The sequence below is a fragment of the Pleurodeles waltl genome, chromosome 3_1 (assembly GCF_031143425.1).
Source record: "Pleurodeles waltl isolate 20211129_DDA chromosome 3_1, aPleWal1.hap1.20221129, whole genome shotgun sequence".
Taxonomy (NCBI): Eukaryota; Metazoa; Chordata; class Amphibia; order Caudata; family Salamandridae; genus Pleurodeles; species Pleurodeles waltl.
The window spans coordinates 398,359,798-398,385,963 of NC_090440.1; the positions used below are offsets into that span (position 1 = coordinate 398,359,798).

At 44.4% G+C, this 26,166-nt stretch overlaps 1 protein-coding gene across 1 annotated transcript in view; it reads left to right on the forward strand.

The window, feature by feature from the left end:
* Positions 1-26,166, forward strand: part of TUBGCP4 (tubulin gamma complex component 4) — a 339,555-nt gene that overhangs the window by 150,381 nt on the left and 163,008 nt on the right. Inside the window, exons 9-10 of the mRNA XM_069222595.1 lie at positions 942-1,066; positions 19,421-19,471. Of these exons, the coding sequence (XP_069078696.1) occupies positions 942-1,066; positions 19,421-19,471 (176 nt within the window). The remainder of the gene's footprint in view (positions 1-941; positions 1,067-19,420; positions 19,472-26,166) is intronic.

Genomic DNA, 26,166 nt, shown 5'->3' on the forward strand with positions numbered 1-26,166 from the left:
GATGCTGATCGATTGATGACCTGAAGGCAAAGACTGACTTTGTTGCTGATCCATACCATGGATAGGTAGCTATGACAATGTGACTAATTGACTTTTTGTGCCTTTTCTTTCTAGATACCAACTGCGCTGTTTTATAGTTTTCTCCTAGTTAGATGTTTTTACAAATTCATGTTCTAAACTGTTTTCGAATGAAGTCCCACATGCTAATGCTAATCTGGGTTAGGTAGGGTTCTTATTTTGAGACGTTGACATAAACGGTGACAAATGATTGATGGACTGATTTGCTGAAGTCTGCTACTCATGTTAACATATTTATCGCTATTGGCTTATGCTGAGGCATTAGAATGCATGTTTTCTCAAGTTTTGATTAGATGATGTTATCGTGGTTACTAATGAATTAATCTTGAGTTGATTTGAAAAAAGTTTAAATTAACCTCATGACTAAGTATTGTAACTAATAGGGAATAAAAATTACTAAATGTATACTGTGTTGTGGTTATTCATGACTAAAGGTCATGGTGTGATTATTAACTGTTGATTAATAATTTGCTTATTAGTCATTGGCTTGTGTATTGACTATTGATGCACATTGGTTGCACCGTAGCTAGCATACTCCTTGTGAATCAAAAGGTTAATCGACCTATACGCGTCCCCTTGCAAGTTTACTTACTAAGGACCAGGCGTGCTAACACAGATATTAGGGATGATGGGAGCATTTCAGTGTGATCGGGACCCACCTTGCCACTGTAATCTGATAGCTGGAGGCTAAAATAACAAATTAAGAAAAAATAGAATAATCTACAAAGTGTCCCTCTCCTTTTTGCCTTCAGGAGATGTCTGAGGTGACCATTCACAAGTATTTTCACTTTACAAAATGTTTCAGAATTGTTGAGAAAATAGTAAAGCCTAGATTATAAAACTCCTCTTTCTCCCTATTTCAGGCTCTATCCTAAAACGACAGGAAGATACCTTTGCTGCAGAGTTGCACAGACTAAAACAGCAGCCACATTTCAGCTTGGTGGACTTTGAATCTGTTATAGATCGAATCCGGAGTACTGTTGCAGAGGTAAATAACATTAGTTCCCTCTTTGTTAATAACCTTCTTCATCATTAATAACCTCCTTTCACTTTTCTTAGCCTCTACCATTATTTAGTCATTCTCTCCTCAGTACTGCCTGTGGGGACCAATAACTTTTTTTGTACCTTCCTTAACCTGTATATTGGTTTAGTTCTTCTCAACCTTGAGACTACCTGTACTATATTCTTCTATGATCTACAGTGTAGCCAAAATCTACACACACAGGAGATTATATCATTGGGCTGTCATTCAGTCATCTAGATGAGCAGGCGATAGACTATACACCACACCACTGCACAAATTAAAAGTATACATTTGTAAAGGGAATGAAACATGCCTTTAAAACCACACCTTTCTCAAATTGATCCCTTACTTGGGCTTGTAACAGTTGTATCTAACCAGCAAAGCAGTACACTACAGAGCAGTTTTCATGTTCCGGGAAGGTGCAACCTTACAGACACTGGACAAATTCTCTCATTTAGGCCTCACTCAATTAAAGATTTTCGATTTCCCTCACTTAGGTTGCCAGTAGTTCTAATTCTTTCCCCAGGAGGAAGTAAAGAGTGTGTTTTTAATTTAGGATCTAGAAATGTTCTCTGTCAAAGCATGTTTCATGCGTAAACATTATTGCTCATTTATGACGGTAATTCTAATTGTGATTGGTGCATTATGAGAAATTACATTTTTACCTTTTCAAGTCACATCATGCTGGATTCTACATGGTCTGCTATTTCAAAATGTATCATGATGCTAGGTTGAACTCCTTGCAGGACCCACCAAGGTGAGTGAGCCGCTGCAATAATTTCATTTCTTCTTATTGTTATGTAAATCTCCTATCTTGTCTTCTATGTGAACCTAAAAAACCTGGAAGGAATCTCAAAATGTAGAATGCCATGTAAGCAAATGTGGAGAATATATAAATATAAGAATACACAAATGTGCAACATCAGACTTTTAAAAATATAAAAGCACACTCTCAAGATTTTGGTTATTGGTACCAGTAAATAACTTTGGAAAAGATTTAGACTCTAGCTTTGTCGGGTTACTCCACAAACAAACTTGATGGATATCCCGTCCACCTTTTTTCCATTATCCTATGGCAGTTGTAATAAGGCAAACAGGATATATTCCATGTTTGTGATGGAGTAACTCATTCGTCAATTTCTAAATCAGACATTTTGTGATAGCCCCACTCATTCAAGCTCGACCCTGGTAATTACATGCATGAAAATTGAGTAAACAGACTGCCCCATACCATAGAGCTCAGCCAATATATTCTGTGGCATTTAGATATTGTACCAAGTAAATTATGTCTCCGGTTTCCATCCTCTCTGGGGGTCCTTTTTTCAGGATCAGAAGTAGATTGTAGCCAGTGTGCATTTCAAGTGTGAAGGCCTGGTTCATCTTCAACTTTTGTCCTTCCCCATTTTTTTTTTTTTTAGCGTTTATCCTTTAATTTAACAAACGTAACATGAACATGTTCAAGCAGTCTCTTTTTTGCAATCCATGGGTCAGCTAAGACTCTGTGTGTGTATCTGTCTATCTATCTATTTAGCTATATGGCATGTGTAGCTGCAGATACACATGCTGTGCATTATCCTGCCATCTAGTGTTGGGCTCGGAGTGTTACAAGTTGTTTTTCTTCGAAGAAGTCTTTTCGAGTCACGAGACCGAGGGACTCCTCCCTTTCGGCTCCGTTGCGCATGGGTGTCGACTCCATCTTAGATTGTTTTCTTTCCGCCATCGGGTTCGGACGTGTTCCTCTTTGCTCCGTATTTCGAATCGGGAAAGTTAGCTAGTTATCGGAAAATTTGACGGTATTGTTTGCGCTCAGTACTGGTTTAGTGTTAGCACATCGACACCGAAAAAAAGAAGCGCTCCGGCGGCCCTTCGGGGCTTCCACTCTTCAGTGGGGGCCTGGTCGGCCCGACCGCATCCATCTCCAAACCTCATGGACCGGACCCCCTTCCGTTTCTGCCTGAATTGCCACGCAAAGTATCCTTATAGAGACCAACACTTGGTCTGTAATCTGTGTCTATCACCGGAACACAGGGAGTATACTTGCGAGGCCTGTCGGGCATTTCGATCGAAGAAGACCCTACGCGATCAAAGAGCTAGAAGACTCCAGATGGCGTCGACACTGGCTGAACAGATCGACATCGAGGAAGAGGAGAAATTCTCCATTCAAGACTCGGACGAGTCTGAAAGTGAGCAGCTGAAGGCGCAGCAACAAACTGTGAGTAAATCAGCCCCGGCAAAGACTCACTTGAAAATTATAAAGGCCAAGGGGATGCCACCGCCAACAGGCCATGGCTTAACCTGAAAACACGGTGACCAAACATCGGCACCGAAAAAGGCCTCCCAGCAGCCGAAGACATCCGACTCCGGTCGAGATACCGGCTCCGAACCATCTCGGCACCGAGAGTTCGACACCCCCAAAGTCAAAAAGGTTTCCTCGAAGCCGAAAAAGAGCGTACCGAAACCTTTGGTGTCGAAAAATGGGGCCTCGGAGCCGAAAACAGGCTCCTATACAGAAGAGCACGGCCTTTCCAGCCAAATGCAAGGGCACAGATTTGAGCAGGAACTAGGCCTGGGAGAGCCAGACCATACCCAACGGAAGCTGCACATACAAAAAGAGACGGGGAAAATTCAAACTCTTCCTCCAACAAAAATGAAGCGAAAGCTAGCATTCCAGGAAGCGAAAATGCAGCCAAGGGCAAAGGTGGCAAGAGACAAGACACCACCAACGGTTTCGCCACAGCCTTCACCGTTGTATTCACCAAACCTGCCCCCGGTAGCAACACCCCCAATGCAGTCAATGCAGTCACCAACACACACGGGTATGACACAAGATGACCCGGATGCATGGGACTTGTATGATGCACCGGTCTCAGACAATAGTCCCGATTGCTATCCGGCAAGGCCGTCACCACCAGAGGACAGCACTGCATATATGCAGGTGGTATCAAGGGCAGCTACTTTCCATAATGTAGCAATGCATGCGGAGCCCATAGAAGACAACTTTTTATTTAACACCTTGGCATCCACTCACAGCTCTTACCAAAGTTTGCCAGTGCTCCCAGGCATGTCAAAACACGCCAAACAGGTGTTCCAGGACCAAGTAAAAGGCAGAGCTATCACGCGTAGGGTGGAGAAGAAATATAAACCTCCCCCAACGGACCCTGTGTTTATAACACAGCAACTAACACCAGATTTGGTGGTAGTGGGAGCAGCCAGAAAGAGGGCAAACTCCCAATCCTCAGGTGACGCACCACCGCCCGACAAGGAAAGTCGGAAATTCGATGCAGCAGGCAAAAGGGTGGCAGCACAGCCAGCCAATCAATGGCGGATTGCCAATTCTCAGGCTCTACTGGCTCGCTACGACAGGGCACATTGGGATGAGATGCAACGTATCATTCAGCACTTGCCCAAGGAATACCAAAAACGTGCCCAACATGTTGTTGAGGAAGGACAAACGATTTCAAACAACCAAATACGGTCTGCGATGGACTCGACAGACACAGCAGCAAGGACAGTGAACACTGCGGTAACCATTTGTAGGCACCCATGGTTACAGAGCTCGGGTTTTAAACCAGAAATCCAGCAAGCTGTGCTAAATAAGCCGTTCAACCAAGAACAATTGTTTGGGCCGGTGGTGGATACGGCAATCAAAAAGCTCAAAAAGGACACGGACACGGCCAGAGCCATGGGCGCGCTCTACTCCCCACAGAACAGAGGCACTTTTAGAAAGCCGCAATTTAGAGGGGGGTTTCGTTCCCAAACCACAGAGCCTTCCACCTCACAAGTCAGACCCACATATCAGGGCCAGTACCAAAGAGGAGGTTTTCGAGGAACATACAGGGGTGGACAATTCCCAAAGGCAAGAGGGAAATTCCAGAGCCCAAAAACCCCTCAAACCAAACAGTGACTTCAATGTCACAAACCCTCACCACTCAACACCAGTGGGGGGGGAGACTTACCGCATACTACCACAACTGGGAAAACATAACTACGGACGCATGGGTCCTAGCCATTATCCAACATGGTTATTGCATAGAATTCCTACAGTTGACACCAGATGTACCCCCAAGAGCACACAATATGTCCAAACAACACTTAAACCTGTTACAACTAGAAGTTCAACCATTGTTACAAAAACGAGCAATAGAACTAGTGCCCAACCATCAAAAAGGAACAGGTGTCTACTCCCTGTACTTCCTAATTCCAAAGAAGGACAAAACGTTGAGACCAATATTAGACCTCAGAACTCTAAATCTCTACATTAAATCAGATCACTTCCACATGGTAACACTTCAAGACTTGATTCCCTTACTCAAAAAACAGGACTACATGTCAACGTTAGATCTAAAGGATGCATATTTCCATATACCCATACATCCTTTTCACAGGAAATACTTAAGGTTTGTAATACAGGGAGTGCATTACCAATTCGAGGTGTTACCATTCGGGATAACAACAGCCCCAAGGGTATTCACAAAATGCCTTGCAGTAGTAGCCGCTCATATCAGGAGACAGCACATGCACGTATTCCCCTACTTAGACAACTGGTTAATAAAAACCAGCTCTCAACAACAGTGTCTGCTTCACACACAATACGTTATAGAAACACTACACAAACTAGGGTTCTCTTTAAATTACCAAAAATCACATCTAGAACCCTCCCAAATACAGCAATACTTGGGAGCAACACTCGACACACAGAAGGTGATTGCCACTCCAAGTCCACAAAGAGTACAAGCCTTCCAAAATATAATATTAAACATGCATCCAAAACAACACTACCAAGTGAGGTTTGTAATGGAACTTCTAGGCATAATGTCTTCATGCATAGCCATTGTCCCAAACGCAAGACTACACATGTGGCCCTTACAACACTGCCTAGCAACACAATGGACACAAGCACAGGGTCAACTCCAAGATCTAGTGTTGATAGACCGCCAAACACACTTCTCGCTTCAATGGTGGAACCCTATAAATTTAAACCAAGGGCGGCCATTCCAAGACCCAGTGCCTCAATACGTGATCACAACAGATGCTTCCATGATGGGGTGGGGAGCACACCTCAACCAGCACAGTATACAGGGACAATGGGACGTTCAACAAAACAACTGCATATAAATCATTTAGAACTATTGGCAGTGTTTCTAGCATTGAAAGAATTTCAACCACTGACACATTCTTGTCAAAACAGACAACATGACGACAATGTATTACCTAAACAAGCAAGGAGGGACTCACTCGTCACAACTGTGTCTCTTAGCACAAAAGATTTGGCATTGGGCGATTCACAATCACATTCGCCTAATAGCACAATACATCCCAGGGATTCAAAACAGTTATCAGACAATCTCAGTCGAGATCATCAATAGACACACGAATGGGAGATTCATCCCCAGATCCTACAAGATTACTTCCTACGTTGGGGAGCACCAAAAAGCGACCTATTCGCAACAAAAGAAAACGCAAAATGCCAAAACTTTGCGTCTAGGTACCCACACCCTCTGTTCAAGGGCAATGCGTTATGGATGAGTTGGTCAGGGATATTTGCTTACGCTTTTCCCCCTCTCCCACTCATTCCTTATCTGGTAAACAAACTGAGTCAAAACAGACTCAAACTAATACTCATAGCACCAACTTGGGCTCGCCAACCGTGGTACACAACACTGTTGGACCTATCAGTAGTACCTCACGTCAAACTACCAAACAGGCGAGATCTGTTAACTCAACACAAACAACAGATCAGACACCCGAATCCAGCATCGCTCAATCTAGCAATCTGGCTCCTGAAGTCTTAGAATTTGGACACTTAGGGGGTCATTCCGAAGCCAACAGGCTGGCGGTGCTTCCAGTGCCATTCTGACCGCGGCGGTAAAGCCGCGGTCAGAAAAGGGGAACCGGCGGTTTCCCGCCTGTTTTCCCCTGGCCCAGGGAATCCTCCATCAGCGCCGCCATGGGGATTCCGACCCCCTTCCCGCCACCCTGTTTCTGGCGGTTTTTACCGCCAGGAACAGGATGGCGGGAACGGGTGTCGTGGGCCCCCTGGCATGGGCAGTGCAGGGGCCCCCCTAACAGGGCCCCATGAAGATTTTCACTGTCTGCTTTGCAGACATTGAAAATCGCGACGGGTGCTACTGCACCCGTCGCACCCCTGCAACACCGCCGGCTCCATTCGGAGCCGGCTTCTATGTTGCAGGGGCCTTCCCGCTGGGCCGGCCGGCGCCCTTTTGGCGGTCGCCCGCCGGCCCAGCAGGAAAGCCAGAATGGCATCCGCGGTCTCCTGACTGCGGAGCAGCCATTTGGCGGTGACCGCATGGCGGGCGGTGACCGCCGCCTCCGCGGTCAGAATGACCCCCTTAGACCTTACACAAGAATGTAAGAACATTGTAAGCTACTTATTACACTTACAAAAGTCTAAACTAGCAATCTCTTCTATTAAAATACATCTCACAGCAATATCTGCCTATCTGCAGATTACACATTCAACATCACTTTTTAGAATCCCGGTCATCAAAGCATTTATGGAGGGATTAAAAAGAATCATACCCCCGAGAACACCACCAGCCCCCTCATGGAATCTCAATATTGTGTTAACACGGCTCATGGGACCACCATTTGAACCCATGCACTCTTGTGAGATGCAATACTTAACTTGGAAAGTAGCCTTCCTGATAGCTATCACATCTCTTAGAAGAGTAAGTGAAATACAAGCATTTACTATACAAGAACCCTTTATACAAATACATAAACATAAAGTAGTTCTCCGTACAAATCCCAAATTCTTACGAAAAGTTATATCACCATTCCACCTAAACCAAACAGTGGAACTCCCAGTCTTTTTTCCACAACCAGACTCAGTAGCCGAAAGAGCCTTACATACGTTAGACATTAAAAGAGCACTAATGTATTACATTGATAGAACAAAACAGTTTCGCAAAACAAAACAATTGTTTGTAGCCTTGCAAAAACCTCATGCAGGAAATCCAATATCCAAACAATGCATTGCCAGATAGATAGTGAAATGTATTCAGACCTGCTATATCAAAGCAAAAAGAGATCTACCTATTACACCAAAGGCGCACTCCACTAGGAAAAAAGGTGCCACAATGGCTTTTCTAGGGAATATACCTATGACAGAAATCTGTAAGGCAGCCACATGGTCTACGCCTCATACATTCACAAAACATTACTGTGTAGATGTGTTAACAACACAACAAGCCACAGTTGGACAGGCTGTATTACGAACATTATTTCAAACAACTTCTACTCCTACAGGCTAAGCCACCGCTTTTTGGGGAGATTACTGCTTACTAGTCTATGCACAGCATGTGTATCTGCAGATACACATGCCATCGAATGGAAAATGTCACTTACCCAGTGTACATCTGTTTGTGGCATGAGATGCTGCAGATTCACATGCACCCTCCCACCTCCCCGGGAGCCTGTAGCGTTATAAGTTGGATGAAAACTGTAAAACTTGTAAATTTGTAAATACATACTTTTTAAGACACATTGGGGGTTATTCCAACTTTGGAGGAAGTGGTAATCTGTCCCAAAAGTGACGGTAAAGTGACGGATATACCACCAGCCGTATTACGAGTCCATTATATCCTATGGAACTCGTAATACGGCTGGTGGTAAATCCGTCACATTTGTGACGGATTACCACCTCCTCCAAAGTTGGAATAACCCCCATTATGTACATACATATTTACTCCATTGCATGGGCACAATTACTATATTCACAACTCCTACCTCACCGTCTGCTGGGAAAACAATCTAAGATGGAGTCGACGACCATGCGCAGTGGAGCCGAAAGGGAGGAGTCTCTCGGTCTCGTGACTCAAAAAGACTTCTTAGAAGAAAAACAACTTGTAACACTCCGAGTCCAACACTAGATGGCAGGATAATGCACAGCATGTGAATCTGCAGCGTCTCATGCCACGAACAGATGTACACTGGGTAAGTGACATTTTCCATATATATATATATATATATATATATATATATATATATATATATATATATATATTTATGTCCTTCAGTGTTATTGCAAAGGAAATACCGCACACATATCATCGTCTAAGTGATTTCTTCAGCTACGCGTTTCAACCCACAAAGGGTCTTCGTAACGGCCTTGTTTAAAAATTGTGCCCAAACTCACCATGAAAATATACAAAAAACAAGAAAACATAGAAAAAATACTTTTTCTTTTTCCCAGGTCCTCTTCAAAATCAGTAGTTCTTCTGAATCTTAAAATACAAATTATGAAATGTATATTTGAAACCTAACATTCATTGCAATAATTGTAAATTCATTTAATTTTAAAATGAGAAGAGGATTAATAGTAGTCACTAAAGAAAAATACACCATGTGTGCTAATTTTATCATGTAAATGAAAGCTTTGGTATATAAACACTAAAAGGGTAACCATTCCTTATTGTTCAAAGTTATGAGTATATATAATTATAGATTGGGAACAATAGGTTATAAATCACCTCCAAATGAAGGCCAGGTAATCAAAATCAAAATAAAAATGATCACGCTAAACTAGAAGCACAAACCGAATTTTGAGTTATAATATTCATAATAATCATATCATAAAGGGCCAAATGACCCGAAAGGAAACTGTCCCAAATATAGCAGGAATCGTCTCCTTACCTAAATCAAATGTTCATAGACTATCAGAATACCTTCTACTACCATAGGTTTCTCTGACAACTGTATTAAAATCCACATCTACCTTTTGGGCCCTGAGAATTCCCCCTCCCCCCAATTAAAGAACAAAAAAGAAAATGAAAAAAAGCCTAAGAATATGTGCATAAGCGAACAAAACCCACACAATCCCTGCTTCAAAAACTGTAGACTCTGGTAAAGCATCAACAAATCTGTCCAAAAATCAGATTAATGTATGAATTGGTTAGAGCCAAAGGGGGGGGGGGGGGGGGTAGGAGGGAAAGTGGAGAAGAATAGGTCCCCAACACTGGGAAGGCTACAGCCATATTAATAGTACCACATCAACCGATGTGCACATGAATTTCTTCATCCTCGTTCAGTCAACCCAATTCCTTAATTCTGAGTCTTCTTTCTCTGTATCCACCACATGCACTCTTCTCAATCCTATCAATACAGAAAATATCAAAAGATCAGCATCCTGGTTATGTACTTTGGCCCAATGCCTGACAACGGGACAAGATATATGGACATTTTTGATTGCTGTGTAATGTTCAAGAACTCTGTTTTTGACTGGGCCAGTGTTGCTGCCCACATATTGATGCCCACATGGACACCGTAAAACATAAAAACAATAATCAGATCCGCAAGTGATACATTTATTTATCCTCATAGCCTTGCCTGTAGCAGTATTATATATTTAACATGTTTACTGCTCTTGCTTCCCTTACACCTCCCACATTTATAAAAACCTTTCTGATCTTGTATCCAACCTGTCTTTGTGTGATGTGTGCTCATGCAACTGTGTATCAAAATGTCACACAAAGGTTTAGATTTGCCATAAGTGATCTGGGGAAAATGAGTCATTGTTTTTCCATTGCTGAGTCACCATCCTCTTAATAGCTGCACTCTTGCCATTCAAGGTCGTGATCAATCTGATCACATCCTGATGTTCATCATCCTTTATTTTCTTGGTCAAAAGGGCTTCCCTCGTAACATTTAACACTTTCATTCTTGCTGTTCTGAGGACTTTTATGGGCTAGCCCCTTGCTCTAAACCGGCTCATCATTCGACTCACTTCCTCCTTAATCATGAAAAACATTTTTTTTTTTAAATTACTTTGATATATGCATTTGCTCAAATCTTTCATTTTTCAGTTTATTATACTTATGATTTTTGTTTGCTGGTATTAGAAAATTGCGTATACATGTCATTTTAAGTTGGGTTAGGATGTAAGTAATCGTCAGGTTTCATGACATTTTGAAAGACAATTGTAGAACTATTGTTATCGTTGTCACAATTTTGGGCGTTTTCACAAAGAATATATATTTCAATGGGATAAAATGAATGATTTTCATGTGTTCACTATGTGAAAACAATGTCATTATGGCCATTGAATTGAGCAACAAAAAATTTAATGAATTTGATTCAGTGCTGAGATATTTTTTTGAGTGTACGATATAAAACGTGAGTCCAAGATGGCGACCACGAGGTTGACAAAGGCGGAGAACGCCAAAACGTGTTCCTTAGCGAGTTCATACATATCTTTTTACAGCAGCTGTGGAGTGCCGTATTCCTTCCTGGATTTTGGAGGAAAAGTATATATATATATATATATATATATATATATATATATATATATATATATATATATATATAATATAGTCATTCACAATGTAGCCTTTGGCCTATTGCAACTCCACCTTTGGCCCACAGTGTACCAGCATGCAAACTCCACCTCAGATTGTTTTCTTCCACCATCGGCCTCAAACATTTGGGAACGCTGCTCGGAGAGTGACATGTTCCATTTTGGTTGCAGTCTCTGTATCAGCTCCTGGCCTTTCGAACCCTGCAACGGGAACTACTTTACTGCACAGTTGAGAGTCTGCCCACAACACTATGACTTCAAACCTGACAAACAACAGTTATGCCCTGCGCATCCTGGCTCCAGTGCTCGACAGACCTGAAGTCTTCTTGGTTGTCCTTTAAAGAATGCACCTAGGATAAGGGTATGAAATGTACACCTTTCAAATTCTGCCTTAGTGCAATCCCAACGGCGCCTGGAGTGACCAGCAAGGTGTTTGTAATTTTTTCTCTCACCAGGTCATGGTGAGACTTCTTGAGATGCATTCCGTACCTCCAATTGCAAGAAGACCCTCTGGTACTGGAGGCAAAAGTGGTGGATGTAGCACAAGATGCAACAATAAGCCTCTCTGAAAATGCATAACATCTTCAGGGCCAAAGACTTGTCTGGCGCTGAGGTGGAACAGGCCGGGCCCTCTTGCATGCCATCAGCGCAAGGAGACCATCTTCTTAGACGTTTTTGAGGCACAGGAGGAAGAGTTTCAAAAACTCATCATAAAACAGGCACCATCTCAAGACCTGAAGTTAACTGTATGAACTGTGATAACTTTTTTGGGGCCTTGTGTATAGTGCTTATTCCACACTCCAGGTCAGTCATGCAACCGCTCTGGGAATACCTTTCAAGGCTATGGGCAAAGTGGAAGGTTATTCAGAAGATCTAGTGTTGGTAATGACCAGGTTTCAGTACTTTCTGCTATGGGGGAACAACAGCAACCTGTTGCTCGGCACGCCCTTTCTAGACACGCTTCCGCAAGGGTTGATCACCACTGATGCATCTCCTGTGTGGTATGGTGGTACAAGGAACCTTGACCCCTCAGTACCAGGGGCGCCACATAAAGTCCCTGGAAATGCTATCAACTATACTAGCCCTTAGAACATGCGTTAGACTTGTTCAGGGCAAGACAGACGTGTATTGCATCCAGACGTAGGGGGTTTCTCTCCCCCAGGCATCTCTCTGGCTGAGAAGATCTGGCACTCAGAAACCTTCAACAACATTCACCTGTTGGCAGAGCACTGTGAGTGGAGAATTACTTTGTGGACCTACTGAGTGGAGACACAGAAGAATCGAGAGTGGTGTGGCTTGCATACATACCAGTGCTCCTGGAGGAGGTCTAAACTATGTGTAAAAACACTGCATTTCCCCTCTTGTTTCTATCGCAGTGACTTTATCACCTGCCATTCAAAAAATCCTACCTACCCTGGCATTCCTCAAAACTTGACACAGGGAAATCGAGTGTGGTGTTACTTCAGAGTTCATAGTATGGGTAAAAAAACATGATGGGAGAGGGGGGGCCGAGACGTCAAAATGGCAGTCGCACTTTAGAAGTGACGAAACACGTGTTGGCTGTGTATGTTGGACTTGCCTTTCTACTCACAGAACTGTTCGAAATAAAAGATTTTGCCTTTGAAAAACGTGAAATCTATCCTTTCATCAATGGATCCTTCATACTTTGAATGTATTGATGTATTCTACTTCTGTTTTTGCATATTCTGTGCTGTGGTCATATCTGTTCATTGGCACTTTAGAAGTGCTTCTGACCCCGCTGTTATCTGTCTGCACTAATGCCCAGATCACCAGCATCCTAGGACCTTATCTGCTGTCAGGGGCTCCGGAGACCCCTGCAAAGCAGACAGTGAAGCGAAATAGAAACCTTGGTGGCTGGAACGTGGTAGGCCTACACATGTCCAAGGGATACAGTGTGCCTGAGGAGCGGGGCGCTGATTGTCCTGGCACTGCCCACGCCGTGGTTCTCTCTCCCGGCCGTTGCCTTTCCGAACCTGCAGGCTGCCCTCCGTGAAGTAAGTGAACAGGGCAGGCCCGGGTGGTGGAAGAGGTTGGGCGGCCCTATGCAGCTTCAGGGATGACTCCACGGCCCTGGATGAATGCAGGCCTGATGTGGTGTTCCAGGGCCTTGGTGGATAGGCCCTGAGAGAGGCGTGTGTCGGATGACTGCAGGACTGTTTTGGCCTCCGGTGCCTCCAGGGATGCAGGAGCACTGGTCCAGAGGGTACGGGGGCCCACCTGACTCAGCATTGGGAGCACAGTGCCACTCGGGGTGTCTGGGACATGGTGCTGCAACCCCACCCACCCCGCCCCATCCATCCCCAGCCCCGATCTCTGAGGACCTGAGCATCTCCACCTGGGCAACTGGAATCATTGCCTCCTGAAGGACACTCACCTCGGGAAGTAGACTGGTGAGTCTTCTCCTCGAATGAGAGCACCACAGTGAGTAATTGTGCCTGATCTGCATCATGGGCTCACACCTAAGAGCGCATGGGGGTGGTGCTGGAGTGCAGATCGATAGTGGAGGGGCCTAGGGTTCAACTGAACACCTCGGAGATCCTGAGAAGTGAAATAAGTACGGTGGTGGCCCTATCTCCCCACTTGGACACTCCGCTGGAACTCAGATTAACTGCCCTCCATGCCTTCCTGCTTACTTTCTGGACACGTGGGTCCGTGGATTTGGGTCAACACCTCCCTACCCCCTGGGGGGTGGTATAGAGGTGGCACAAGAATGGACTCTGAGACGCTTGGGTAACAACGAGACCCGGAATATAGCTGCCATGGGTAAGGATAAGGCAGCCCATTCCTCCACGGGTGAAACCCGGATAGATCAATTCACAACCATCCCATGCCTCTGGGCACCGAAGCCATAGAGAGACGGTCCTGGCATCGCAAATGGGAGCTGGATGTTACTCATTTTGATTCCTGGTGGTGAAGAATGCTGGCCTTTGCTTCTGCTGACTCTCAAAACAGTCTTTTTCATAGCAATAACTTAAACTTGCGATGAGAGTGAGCCACAGACTCTGTCCACTCACCCACTGTACACCACCTTTTTCACAGACAAACTGGTATTGCGGGCTAGAGTGGCATTCCTAAGATTGTGATGCCTTTACTTATCACAGTATGTTCCTGAAGGAGTTATTAATGAATACTTAAAATTCGGTTGGTATAAGAATTCTACCGATGTTTACTTAAGTAAAGAAAAACAACAATAAAGCGACCAACCACAAATCTCAAAGAATACAATTTTTTATCCAAACTGTTCATACATAACATTAAATACTCCTTTTTAAGTCTTCCATCGGGGTTTATAATACGTTATCCAAACTCCTACCGGCCCCACTGAACATATAAGTCAATTTCTACATCAGTAGATGTCAGTGGGGAGCAGTGTATCCTCTAAACATATCAGAAAATTCTTCCATTCAAAGTTCCTTCCTTATTTACAGAAAAATGAAGGCGGTGGATTAATTGACGTCAGAAGGATCAATGTTGACGTTTCATCATCAGGACCAAAAGGAATAAACAGAGCTAAACTAGACAATCCCCTGAAAGATCAATGCATAAGCCATGAGATCTTTAATCACACCAAATGAAAGGTTAGAATATACTAATCGTTTCCAATAATGATAAAACTTTCTTAATGGTAATGATCCCACACTCGACCTGCCTAGTTTCTGCACCAAATGAGGAGTCTCTGTCAGCGCTGGTGTCCTGGTGAGGAGAATGACAATGTGCACAAGGTAATGGAATGGACGCCCTTCGGGAGATGTCTGCAGTGCTATTACAAACACCCCTGGGCTTATCCCCATGCAGTTCGTAACTTGTGTCTTTTGCCAGAGTGTGATGAGAGGCTGTGAAATTCTTGCTCAGCGTTCAGAATCAAGAAAACCCAGTGTCAGTGATGAGACAGACAGTGGGGCCACATCCGAATACACAAGTCCTCTTTGGAAATGCCAGAAAACGTCTTCGAGGCAGACCTGCTCGACGCCAAAGAAGATGATTCAGGTGAATCACTTCACCATCTGTCCCGCCAACGCAGTCCCAAAATCATCCACTCTGTCATTTTGGAGCTCAAGGAGGAAGAACTTCTAGAGTTGGATGAGGTGACTGAGGATGTACCATCCACCTCTGTAGAACTTGTCTATAAACCATGCCATGCATAAGTACAATCAACATCCAAGTCTCTTTCAAAACCCCAAAACAGCCGCACAACAAATAGAAGTGTCACCCGCTCCGGAGGACGAGTGTCAAGCCCTGAGCCTAAGGCATCAACACCTGCAGGTGCGCCACCACCTTCTGGCCTAGCTTAACATCAAAGCACGGCTTTGGAGCCGAGACCAGGCCCATCCAGAATCCTCGACTATCAATAGCCCTTTAGTGCGAAATCACGTCAGCAGTGAACATTCAAGGCCGACGCCTCTCTTCCTTCAAAGCCAAAACCTCTTTCGGCTCCGAAGATGTTGACAACTGACTCTGAGGAAACTTCTTTCCTCAAAAGACTGCTAGAGGAGTTGGAAGAGAGGCAGAAGCATATTATCATCTATCTGCACACAGGCAAGATCTCCACTTTATAAAAGACTCTGCCTAAGAAACGCCGGCTTGCCTTTAAAGATGTTACACTTGCGTTCACTTCTGTGCCTTCACTGCACTCCAAAAAGTCTAGGCACAAGGCTGTTGCCCCTACTCGTCGCCCTCCTCCACCACCACTTCCACCTTCTCCACTACCACCACATCCTCTCACCTCCTATGACTTCCCCCTCAGGGGTCACTGGAGCCACACTGCGATACAGGCAGCCCTAGCCCCTTTTCTCCAGCTGAGGATTTTACCTGAGTTTATCTGCATCAAACAGATGATCCTTGGGAGGATTATGAGAAGGCTTCTCAAGTTAACCCAGATCCGACCATGTCACTGTCATGGCCTCCATGACAGATAACACCACAGGATACCACAGCATTTTCCAAGGCATGGCCACTAATCATAAGGTGGAAATGTATGTCCCCCATAAAGAATGATGATATTTTTGTTGAGATGCTTCCAAAACGGAGCACTCTCCGTAGTACCTCCCTGTGCTGTAGGGGAACGATAAAAGCTGCCCATGAGATCTTCAAGGACCCAGACAAATCTCAGGTGGTAACCCTGTATTGGAAAAAATACAAGACTGCACCTCCTGATACTATGTCACGTTCCACCAGACGCTGTGGTTGTCACCTCCACCAGAAAAGGGGCAGAGGCCCAAGCCACAGGTGGCACACTGCTGCCTGACAAGGTGAGAGCAGGCTAACCAATGCTAGATAAGAGAGTAGCAATGGATGCAGCCACACACTGATGCATTGCCAATTCAGTAGGCCTCTTCTCCCAGTATGAAAGGGCTCACTGGAAAGAGATGGAAGGCTGCCTCCAGCAGCTCCCTGACCAACACCAAAAGAGACGAGAGGAAATAGACGAGGAGGGGAAAGCCAGCTCCAACGTTACTATCAGGTGCACCTTAGATTCAGTGGACACAGCAGTCAGAGGGTTGAACACCTCAATTTATACTACAGTGCCATTCCTGCCTTTGTGGATCCAGCTTCACGATTGTGGTGCAGCAGCATCTTGTCAACCTGCCATTCGACAGGGATCACTTGTTTGGACCGCAGGTTGACAATATGCTGAAGAACACTGAAGCCTCCAAGGGGATGGGTGCCTTCCAGGTTCCTTCTGTCAGAGACCTCCTTTGGAACCAGCAGGCAAAGGGTAGGTCCAAATCAACTTCCCCAGAGCTGAGCCAGTCCTATGAGTGGCAGCAACAGGGTGGCAGAGGTTATGCACATGTCTTCTTCAGAGGGAAAAGCTCCAAAGGCATGGGCTGCAACGCTTCCATTAATAGCTCTCCCTCCAAAAACTGACTTGCCTTGTAAACCTCCTCTGTGCCCTGATCACACTACACCTTCCTGGGTTAGACTTCAGGATATGCCTGGAACTTATTTCAACCCCACCAAACATCCTTTCCTGCACCCACACCCTCAGCCCAGAACATCTCATATTACTATAAGAGGAGGTTCAGGCGCTCTTACTCAAAGGAGCCGTGGAGCCAGTGCACCTTCAACAGCTGGGCAAATGTGTCTACTCATTATACTTCCACATTAGGCAAACAAATGATGGCTTGGAATGCCGCTCTGTGTGATTGCTAGTGGTCAGACTATTGTATTCGCAAGCATTCCTTTCATCAGTTTTTGTGAGTCTGATGTTAATGGGGGGCATAAGATTCTTAAATCTGCCTTAGGTTTTTCATTAAGCTGGAATTGCAGAAAAGCTGACTCAAAGACCACACCAAGCTGTGCCATGATATCAGAGGGTATGAAGCCAAACAGATAGTCCGGAACTGATCCCATTGAAGTTGTCAACCTAAAGATTATGGACATTTAATATTGCAGACACAATAAATTGTTTTGGAAGAAAGGCAGCAGAGTTGCACAGTGCAAATGAATAGATGTCGCATAAAAACATGGTGGCAGGGGTAACACTGATGCAAACTGCTATTCTGAACGTCAATGGGTAGTTGGGGTTCAGAGAGCTGGCATGACTTCCAGCGAGGTTCTAACAAAAATGCCCTGGCTAAACATGTACCTTTGCCTGGTCATTTGAAGGGTGTTTTTATGGAAGTTTGGAAGGTAACTTGGAGTAACTTGAGAGGCATCTTGCACTTTCTGGCTTAAAGAGTGGACTAGTGACTCCATTGCCCGAGAATAGAATGAATTAATTGCATTGTCGACCAAGTCAGGTCCTCAAACACCCCAAGAGTGGAAAATGGTGGTGTGGAGTGTGTGGGGTAACCAGGGCAGCCTTGTGAGTACTATACAGTACCTATCATTCTCTGATGTTATTTTCTATCTCTGGCATTCTCTATCTTCTGCTTCTCTTTTGATTTTACCCTTTTCATCTACTTTCACTTCACCTGTTATCTTTGATCGTGTTTCTTGATATTTCAGTTCCCTCTTCTTCCTTCCTCCAGGGATCTTTATCATTCTTCTAGCTTGTTCATCTTGTCAGTCATTTGACCTGCCACCAGCCGTACTTCTTACAATGTCCTAAGCATGCTTTGTCACCCATATTCTGTGTTTCTGTCTCTCTCCTCTTTTGTCAGTAATTTTCCTCTCTTTATCTTACTGCGACTCTTCACTCAGATTTTCTTCTTTCCTCTTGAAAAGATCAGTTTGGCATGTAAATATCCTGTCCCACGCAGAATTGCAAAGATCTATTTGTTTACTGTTTGTCTGTGCATTCTGTGAAAATTTAGATGGTGTTAAAGTGCATTGCAGTTTATCAGGGTTGCTTCAAGGAAATGTGTGTGAAACTTAGCTGTATATGACAAAGCAAGGCAGCCAGTAGTTGGTACCCAACATTTTGAATTTATTTACTAAAAAGAGAAACATTTGATTTTAAAACAATCATATTAGCCACTTTAAGGACAACTGGAGTAACAAACTGATTTTTTTTTAATGGCAGTAGAAAAGAAACCAATATACCTAGCCTTCTTCCATGCCAGAAATTAGTGTTTGGGTCACAATGCAAGTGTGTGATGAAAAGTTGTCAGAAGTGCCATGTAAGTCAATGTAATCATCAACTAAACTCTTCCAGATAAACCATCTTCCATTATGACTAACTTCTTGGAATATAAATCTGTTAAAGAATAAAAATTAAGAATATATTTCTTAGCTCAACAGTGGTGTGACAAGCCTGCTGTGGGCTCCAGTGCAGGAAATGTAAATGGTACCATTGTCGGGGTGTGGTAGCAGAAAATGGCACCAACTAGTGTGCAATGGGCACCTGAACCCTGGCGCCACTGCACATACTCCACCATTGTAACTACTCCAATAGCTCATTTGGTGTATTGAGTAGAACAAGTTTTTAAACTAGATCTCATTTTGTTAATGGTATTTTGAGTTGTCAGTACTAGAGTTTGACCTGGTGTGCAATGCATTCCTGTAATACAGCCTTTTGTTTGAATCCTTCCCTGTAGCATCTGTGGAAGCTTATGGTGGAAGAATCTGACTTGCTGGGGCAATTGAAGGTTAGTATGAAGGTTTTTCAAATTTGAAATTATTTAAATTATTGTGATGTCTGTTGTTTGCCCTACTGTATCACTAAACGCTACCTTTTGCTAAAACTTGTAGAATAGCTTACTGTGTGTTGCTGCCTCTGTGACAAGCTGCACAAATGGTCACCTTACTGTCCACTATGTTTGACCTCCAGTTGTAGTGAAAGCGAGGTCTACACTACACACATAAATGTGAATTTGAAATTGAAGTCCGGCATGGGGTACTTAAGAAGGGTAAACTGCTGTCATGCAAAAATGACTACCTAAGAATATATTTTCACCACCTTCTATGTGAACTGTTATTCTCTTTTGATTTAAAAACTATGATTCACAAATGTAAGTTCAGTTGTAAACAAGGGTTTACAACTGTATTTGCCTGTTTTACACTTGAAAAGAATTCAGAAAGGGATTCCTGGCAGGCATAAAAACATTTACATGTTCAGAAATTTCTGCAACGAGTTATGAGTACTCTGCTCTGATAAATCTGACTGAAGTGGAATGAAAATAGATGATACAAGGCATGATTAACCAAATACATTTTTGATCATTCACTAATCTACATTTGTGGGCATTCACAAGCTCTTCTCATTGCCCTTTTCACCCTGGAAAGGGCCAGAGTTTTACTTCAGTCTAGGTCTGGAGTAAGTCCCTTTCTGAGGTGGGAAGGGGTTTGAATTTGAATCACCCCCAGAGTTTGTAGGGAACGGGTTTTTTTCACCGGGAATTTTTTTTTTCTGCCACAGAACAACAAAAAATATGTGTTTGTTCATGGCATCCAATTCCTGCTGTATGGAGTTCTCCTTTAAGGATTCTGATGGGAATGTCACATAACTTTCTCAGACGTATGCCTGGAAACCTGCATCAAGGTTTCTAAGCATACTTTCGTGAATGTTTGTAAATTTTAGAAAGTCGGATAATTATGTCCAGGCGGAGGCAGATATCACTGCCTCTAATATTAGAACTTTCTTTGTAAATCAAGCCTTATGTATATTTTCCTGTCTTCAGTGCTGTTTTACAGTTCCCTTTTCCTTCCTTGAAAGGGACAGAACTTTTAAAATAGGGTAAATTAGAGCCAATGAAAGATGGTCATTCCTTCTTTATTTTTTCAAATTGTTCACTGTATAGTTATATAGCTACATATATTTTGTTACATAGTTGTTACGTTTGAGAGATAACATAATGTCCATCTGGTTAACTTTATGTGCCAGAGTTTGAATGGATATCTTGTATATACTACTTTGGAAGTTTAGAAAACATCAAAATGCAGACTTTACTGTGTTTTTGTTTAATTCCCTACTCGGGCTTCCTTAAGCATAGTGCCTCTAAATCCGTACCATACATGTTTGTTTTAATATAACAATTATGAAAGTAGAATAACATGTTGCACTTATTAGTATTTGTGATGGCATTCTACACTGCTTCCAAAAGTGTTTTTCGGTAATGCTTTGTAGACCCTATTTGAGCCAGGTGCAAGTCGAAGCTTGAATGAATCTCTGCTTTATCCTGTGTTGTTCAAGATAGGACTTGGGTTGCAGACAGTCTTGTATGATTTGGTACAAGCTAGAACTTGCATACACGGTTTCCCTGCCTAATTTAGGGTAAGACAGAGCCTCTTTGCTTGGGTGGTAGAGTGCATGATTATAGTGTGAACTCCATTGGAAACATATGTGTTCTGTGTGGGGTTCTGAGATAACCTGCAGACTTCTTGCTGCAACTTGAAACTGTGTATATGCTTACATGCCTTGCAAAAGAATAAGGTCCTCATTTTGAGTTTGGCGGACAGGAAAGCCCGTCAGCCAAACTCATGACAGGGTGGCTGCCGCCTTCCTAGCGGCCACCCCGTCAGAGTCATTAAGAGTATCCCGCTAGATCGGCTGGCAGAAACCTCCGTTTCCACCTGCTGGCCTAGTGGTAAACAGGCTACAGCATTGTCTCTGGCTTGTAATTGAGCCAGCAGCAATGCTTTAGCCCGCGGAGTGCACCAGCACCCTCGCAAAGTTCACTGTCTGACTTAGTACCAAACAGATACGGCTGAACCTTTTAAAAACACACACAATGACAAAGCTATCCAAGAAACAGCCTGTGATTGATAAAGGCAACCTAACACTGTCTGCCCTGGTCATCCAGTTGAGCCAACACTGTTCCAGATCCTTTATCTAAGGCTGCAGTCTGGGGTTCCCATGTGGTACCTGTGTCCATCAAGTAGTTAACCTCAGAAACCTTCAGCATCACCTTGTATGATCCACACTACTTAGTCTCCATAGCTCTGGGACAAATGGGCTACAGCATCAACACCTCCTCACCTCTTGGCCTGCAGATAGATAGATACCTAAGTGCTGAAGCTTTCTCATGAGTGATGGTGATTTCCTGAAAGTTGCGGAGAGATTAAGTAGGATGAGTTTCTTCTTAGTTGAGGATGCTCCTAATGTCAATGAGGGCTGTTTCTGTGCTGTGGTTGGTGAGAATGCCAGATTGAGAGCTGTCTAGGTTTTGATGGGGTTCTAGGTGATCTGTGAGTTGGGTATTGATGGCTCTCTCCATGACATTAGCTAGAAGAGGCAGGAGCTAGGTCTTTAGTTACTGAGGGTGTTTGGGTCTGCTGTTGGTTTACTCAGTAAGGTGTTGACTTCTGCGTTCTTTCAGCAAGAGAGGAAGGTGGCATGGTTATGGAGGTTTTTTATAGCGGTGAGCTTGTGGGAGATGATGGTTCTTCCAAGGTTGTATATGAAGTGGTGGCATGGGTTTGAGGAGGCTCCTGAGTGGATGGTATTCATCAGGGCTGTGGTGTCTTCATTCGGAGGGGCTTCCACTTATTTAACTGTTGTTTGGCGATAAAGGAGTTATCCTTCTGGATGTTCGTATCTTTATGCTGTGGGTCAAATTTGTTGTAGATGTTGGTAATGTTTTGTTCGAAGAAGTTTGAGAGGTCATTGCAGAGTGCTTGGGATGGAATGATGATGTTGGCAGCTTGCAGGGTTGGAGAACTCTATGACAATGGTAAAGAGTACTTTGCCATTTTTGGAGCTAGCTTCGATTCTGAGAGTTAGGGCCTTTTTCTTTGTGTCTTGTAATGGTTGGTGGTAGAGGTTGAGGGCAGCTTTCTGTGTGAATCTTGTGGTGGTGTTTTTGTTGAGTTTGCATTTTCTCTCAAGTTGTTGAAAGTGACACTTGGACTTCTGGAGGTCGTTTGTGTACCAGCTGGGTCGTTTGTTGTTTTTTGAAGTCTTTTTTCTGGTGGGAGCCGTGTATTGAAGAGCTTGGTGTTGACATTGAGGTTCCCACTGTGGTTGGTTGAGTGTTCCTGTAGGGTCTTCGTCCAGTTTCCTTCAGATATTTTGCCCCTTTTTCTTGGTAGTGCTTTGTGTTTGTCTGGTGGGATGGCTTGGTTAATGGGTTTCTTGAAATGCATGATGTAGTTGTCAGAGCATGTGAGCCGGGTGGCAGGCTTTGTTCCCAGGTGCATACTAGTGCAGTTGTGCTGCGGTCTGCTTTAAATAGGTCATGTTGTGGGTGAGGCTTCTGTTCGCAGAAAGAACAGTGAGTGGGAAAAATCGGGTGGGAAAACCCAGGCAGTCCCGGTGTCAATTGGTCCGACGGTGGCAACTGGATCAGCCTGGAATGAGCATGAACTGGAGCCTAAGGCAAGTGGCAGGCTTAGGTGCTCAGGGGCCTACTTCTGCGGTAGCACTGTGGCCTGCAATAAGAAGGTCCTGAGGTGGGTGGAGCTTCTGCTGACAAGAACAATGGCGAGCGGGAAAACCCATGCTGCAGCGGTGTCACTTGGTTAAATGGCTGCAACTGGATCAGGCTGGAACAAGCAGGTAGTGGAGGCCACAGGCAAGAGGCAGGCTAGGTGCCCAGGTTCCTATGAATGTTTTATCTTCTATGGGCAAGCACCTCATTAAAGTGGCTACCTTAGACACATGGCTGCCTTAGCCACATTTTTAAAGCCTGTAACTTACAAGCTATTTGAAAATATCTTGGTCTTCTGAAATGTAGGAGACTGGCCCTCTATGTACTGTGCAAAGTTAGGCACATTGTGCAGGGGGTCTATGCAACCACACGCTGGTTTGCAGGGGTTAAAACTAGATCACCGAATGCTCCAATTGTTATGGTAGCTTTGTCGAGTAGTTAGGCCACTCTTGGAGAAATGAAAAGCATTTGTAGTACTCAAAGTATCAATCCTGCAACTCACACACTCAGAGGAATAACTCAAGACCAATTTATAAAAACACTTCAGATTGTTATGACATTTTTAAGACCTGGACTATCAAAATTGGTTAGGTACTTTCTGAGATGTGAATTTTTGAAGTTTAGTAAAAAGTATTTTTGTGTGTAATTACACACCATAGGAATCAATGGAAGATCACCTTTAAAAATGCACATAAAATCGTACAGTTAGTTTACCATGTTCTTCTTTTGCAGATTAGTCGAGGTCATTGGTGGGCACGCTGTGCCAGCTGGAGAAGTTCGGGCGGCTCCCGGTTCCCAGCAGGAGCAGCGATGAAAGGTCTCTGGAGCTGGTGCAGGGCCACTGTGGGGGACCACTAGGAAAAGCACTGCAAGGCAAGTTCAAAGGTTGTTCTTTGGGGTCCCCTTGGAATGTCGAGGTGGCAAGGGATAGGGGACCCTTAGGGCACAGCAGGTTCTTCGTTGCAGGGAACAGAGCGACCGGGTGCAGAACGAATTGGTGAGCCAGGAGCTGTTCGCAAGGAGGCTTTCTGGAGCAGGAGGTAAGTTGGTTCGAGGGTCGCTTGCAGCACAACAGGGGCACTCTGGCGGGAGGACTGTGCTGTTCCCGAAGTCCTTTGACTGGAACTTCGTCCTGGTCCTTTTTTCAGCCCCAGACAGGCTGGTTTTCTTGGTGTCCAACGTTTGCTGACCAATACCCAGGGTATTGGTACAGTTTGACCACTGGAAGGCACAGTGCCACCAAACTTGGCACACTTGCAGGGTTTGTCCTTGCGGTTGTCGGTGTGTTGTTGGTTCCAGCTGCGATTTCCAGTTCGGGAGTTAGCGGCCGGTCAGTGAAGTGACCCTCACTGGCTTGTTGGTTTCTTGCTATTGCAGAGTGGTACCTCCACTCGAAGCCTGGAGGTTCACTGGGGGTTCTTTGGAGTTTTTCTAGTTGTCCAGCAGCTCTTCAGCGGCGATTGTTGGGTGCTGGGTGCAGCAAGCAGGTTTGGTGCTTTTTCTTTGTTGCAGCAGTTCCACAGTTCTAGTGCTGGTCTTCTTTTGTCCGTCAAATCGGATTACCTGGGCTAGGGATGCCCACTAAATACTGAATTTAGTGGGCTGTTTAGGGAGAACCTGGTAGTGATTAAGGGGACATCTACCTCTGGGGGGCTACACCCACTACAGTGACAACTTCCTGTGGGAAGTGTCACTTCCCTAACCCTGATTGGCTATTTTCCATCCATCCAAGATGGAAGAAAATGAAATGGAGTGCCGACCACGCAGGCAACACCTTAGGGGTGGTGCATGCCAGGTAGGGCTACTCCTCCTACTCTTTTTGTGTAGCTTCCCACCTTTGCTCACGCCAAAAGTGGGGGGTCTGCAAAGGTGGTGACCATCTGCTGCTAGCAGCAGGTCTGGGGGTGGAGTTTCAAAGGCGGTAAGCCCTTTGAAGCTCACCTCCAGGGCAGTGCACATTCTTGAGGGAGGGGGTGTTAGCACCTCCACCCAGGAAGGGCATTGTTCTGCAAACCAGAGGGACAGATCTCTCCCCCAAGGTTTGTAGATTGGGTATCTGGATGTGGCAGGTTGGAAAGGACCAGTCAGCAGCCATGCCAGGGTAGTTACCTTAGTTACCTTTTGCAGGGGGCACCTCTAAGGTGCCCCCGGGTACTTTAGTGATAAATCAAATACTGGTTCCAGTTTGGATTTATTATTCTGAGCTCAGGGTTCAGGGAGGCCATTGTGTAGCTGGGAAACTTGTGTTGACCAGTATCCTGCACATGTATTAAAATGGCTGCTCTGTTCACTCACTATGTCCCAGGTTTGGCAGGGACACAGTGGGGGTATATTGCTCATGCAGCTATGCCCTCACATATAATACAGGGAGTGCAGAATTATTAGGCAAATTAGTATTTTGACCACATCATCCTCTTTATGCATGTTGTCTTACTCCAAGCTGTATAGGCTAGAAAGCCTACTACCAATTAAGCATATTAGGTGATGTGCATCTCTGTAATGAGAAGGGGTGTGGTCTAATGACATCAACACCGTATATCAGGTGTGCATAATTATTAGGCAACTTCCTTTCCTTTGGCAAAATGGGTCAAACGAAGGACTTGACAGGCTCAGAAAAGTCAAAAATAGTGAGATATCTTGCAGAGGGATGCAGCACTCTTAAAATTGCAAAGCTTCTGAAGCGTGATCATCGAACAATCAAGCGTTTCATTCAAAATAGTCAACAGGGTCGCAAGAAGCGTGTGGAAAAACCAAGGCGCAAAATAACTGCCCATGAACTGAGAAAAGTCAAGCGTGCAGCTGCCACGATGCCACTTGCCACCAGTTTGGACATATTTCAGAGCTGCAACATCACTGGAGTGCCCAAAAGCACAAGGTGTGCAATACTCAGAGACATGGCCAAGGTAAGAAAGGCTGAAAGACGACCACCACTGAACAAGACACACAAGCTGAAACGTCAAGACTGGGCCAAGAAA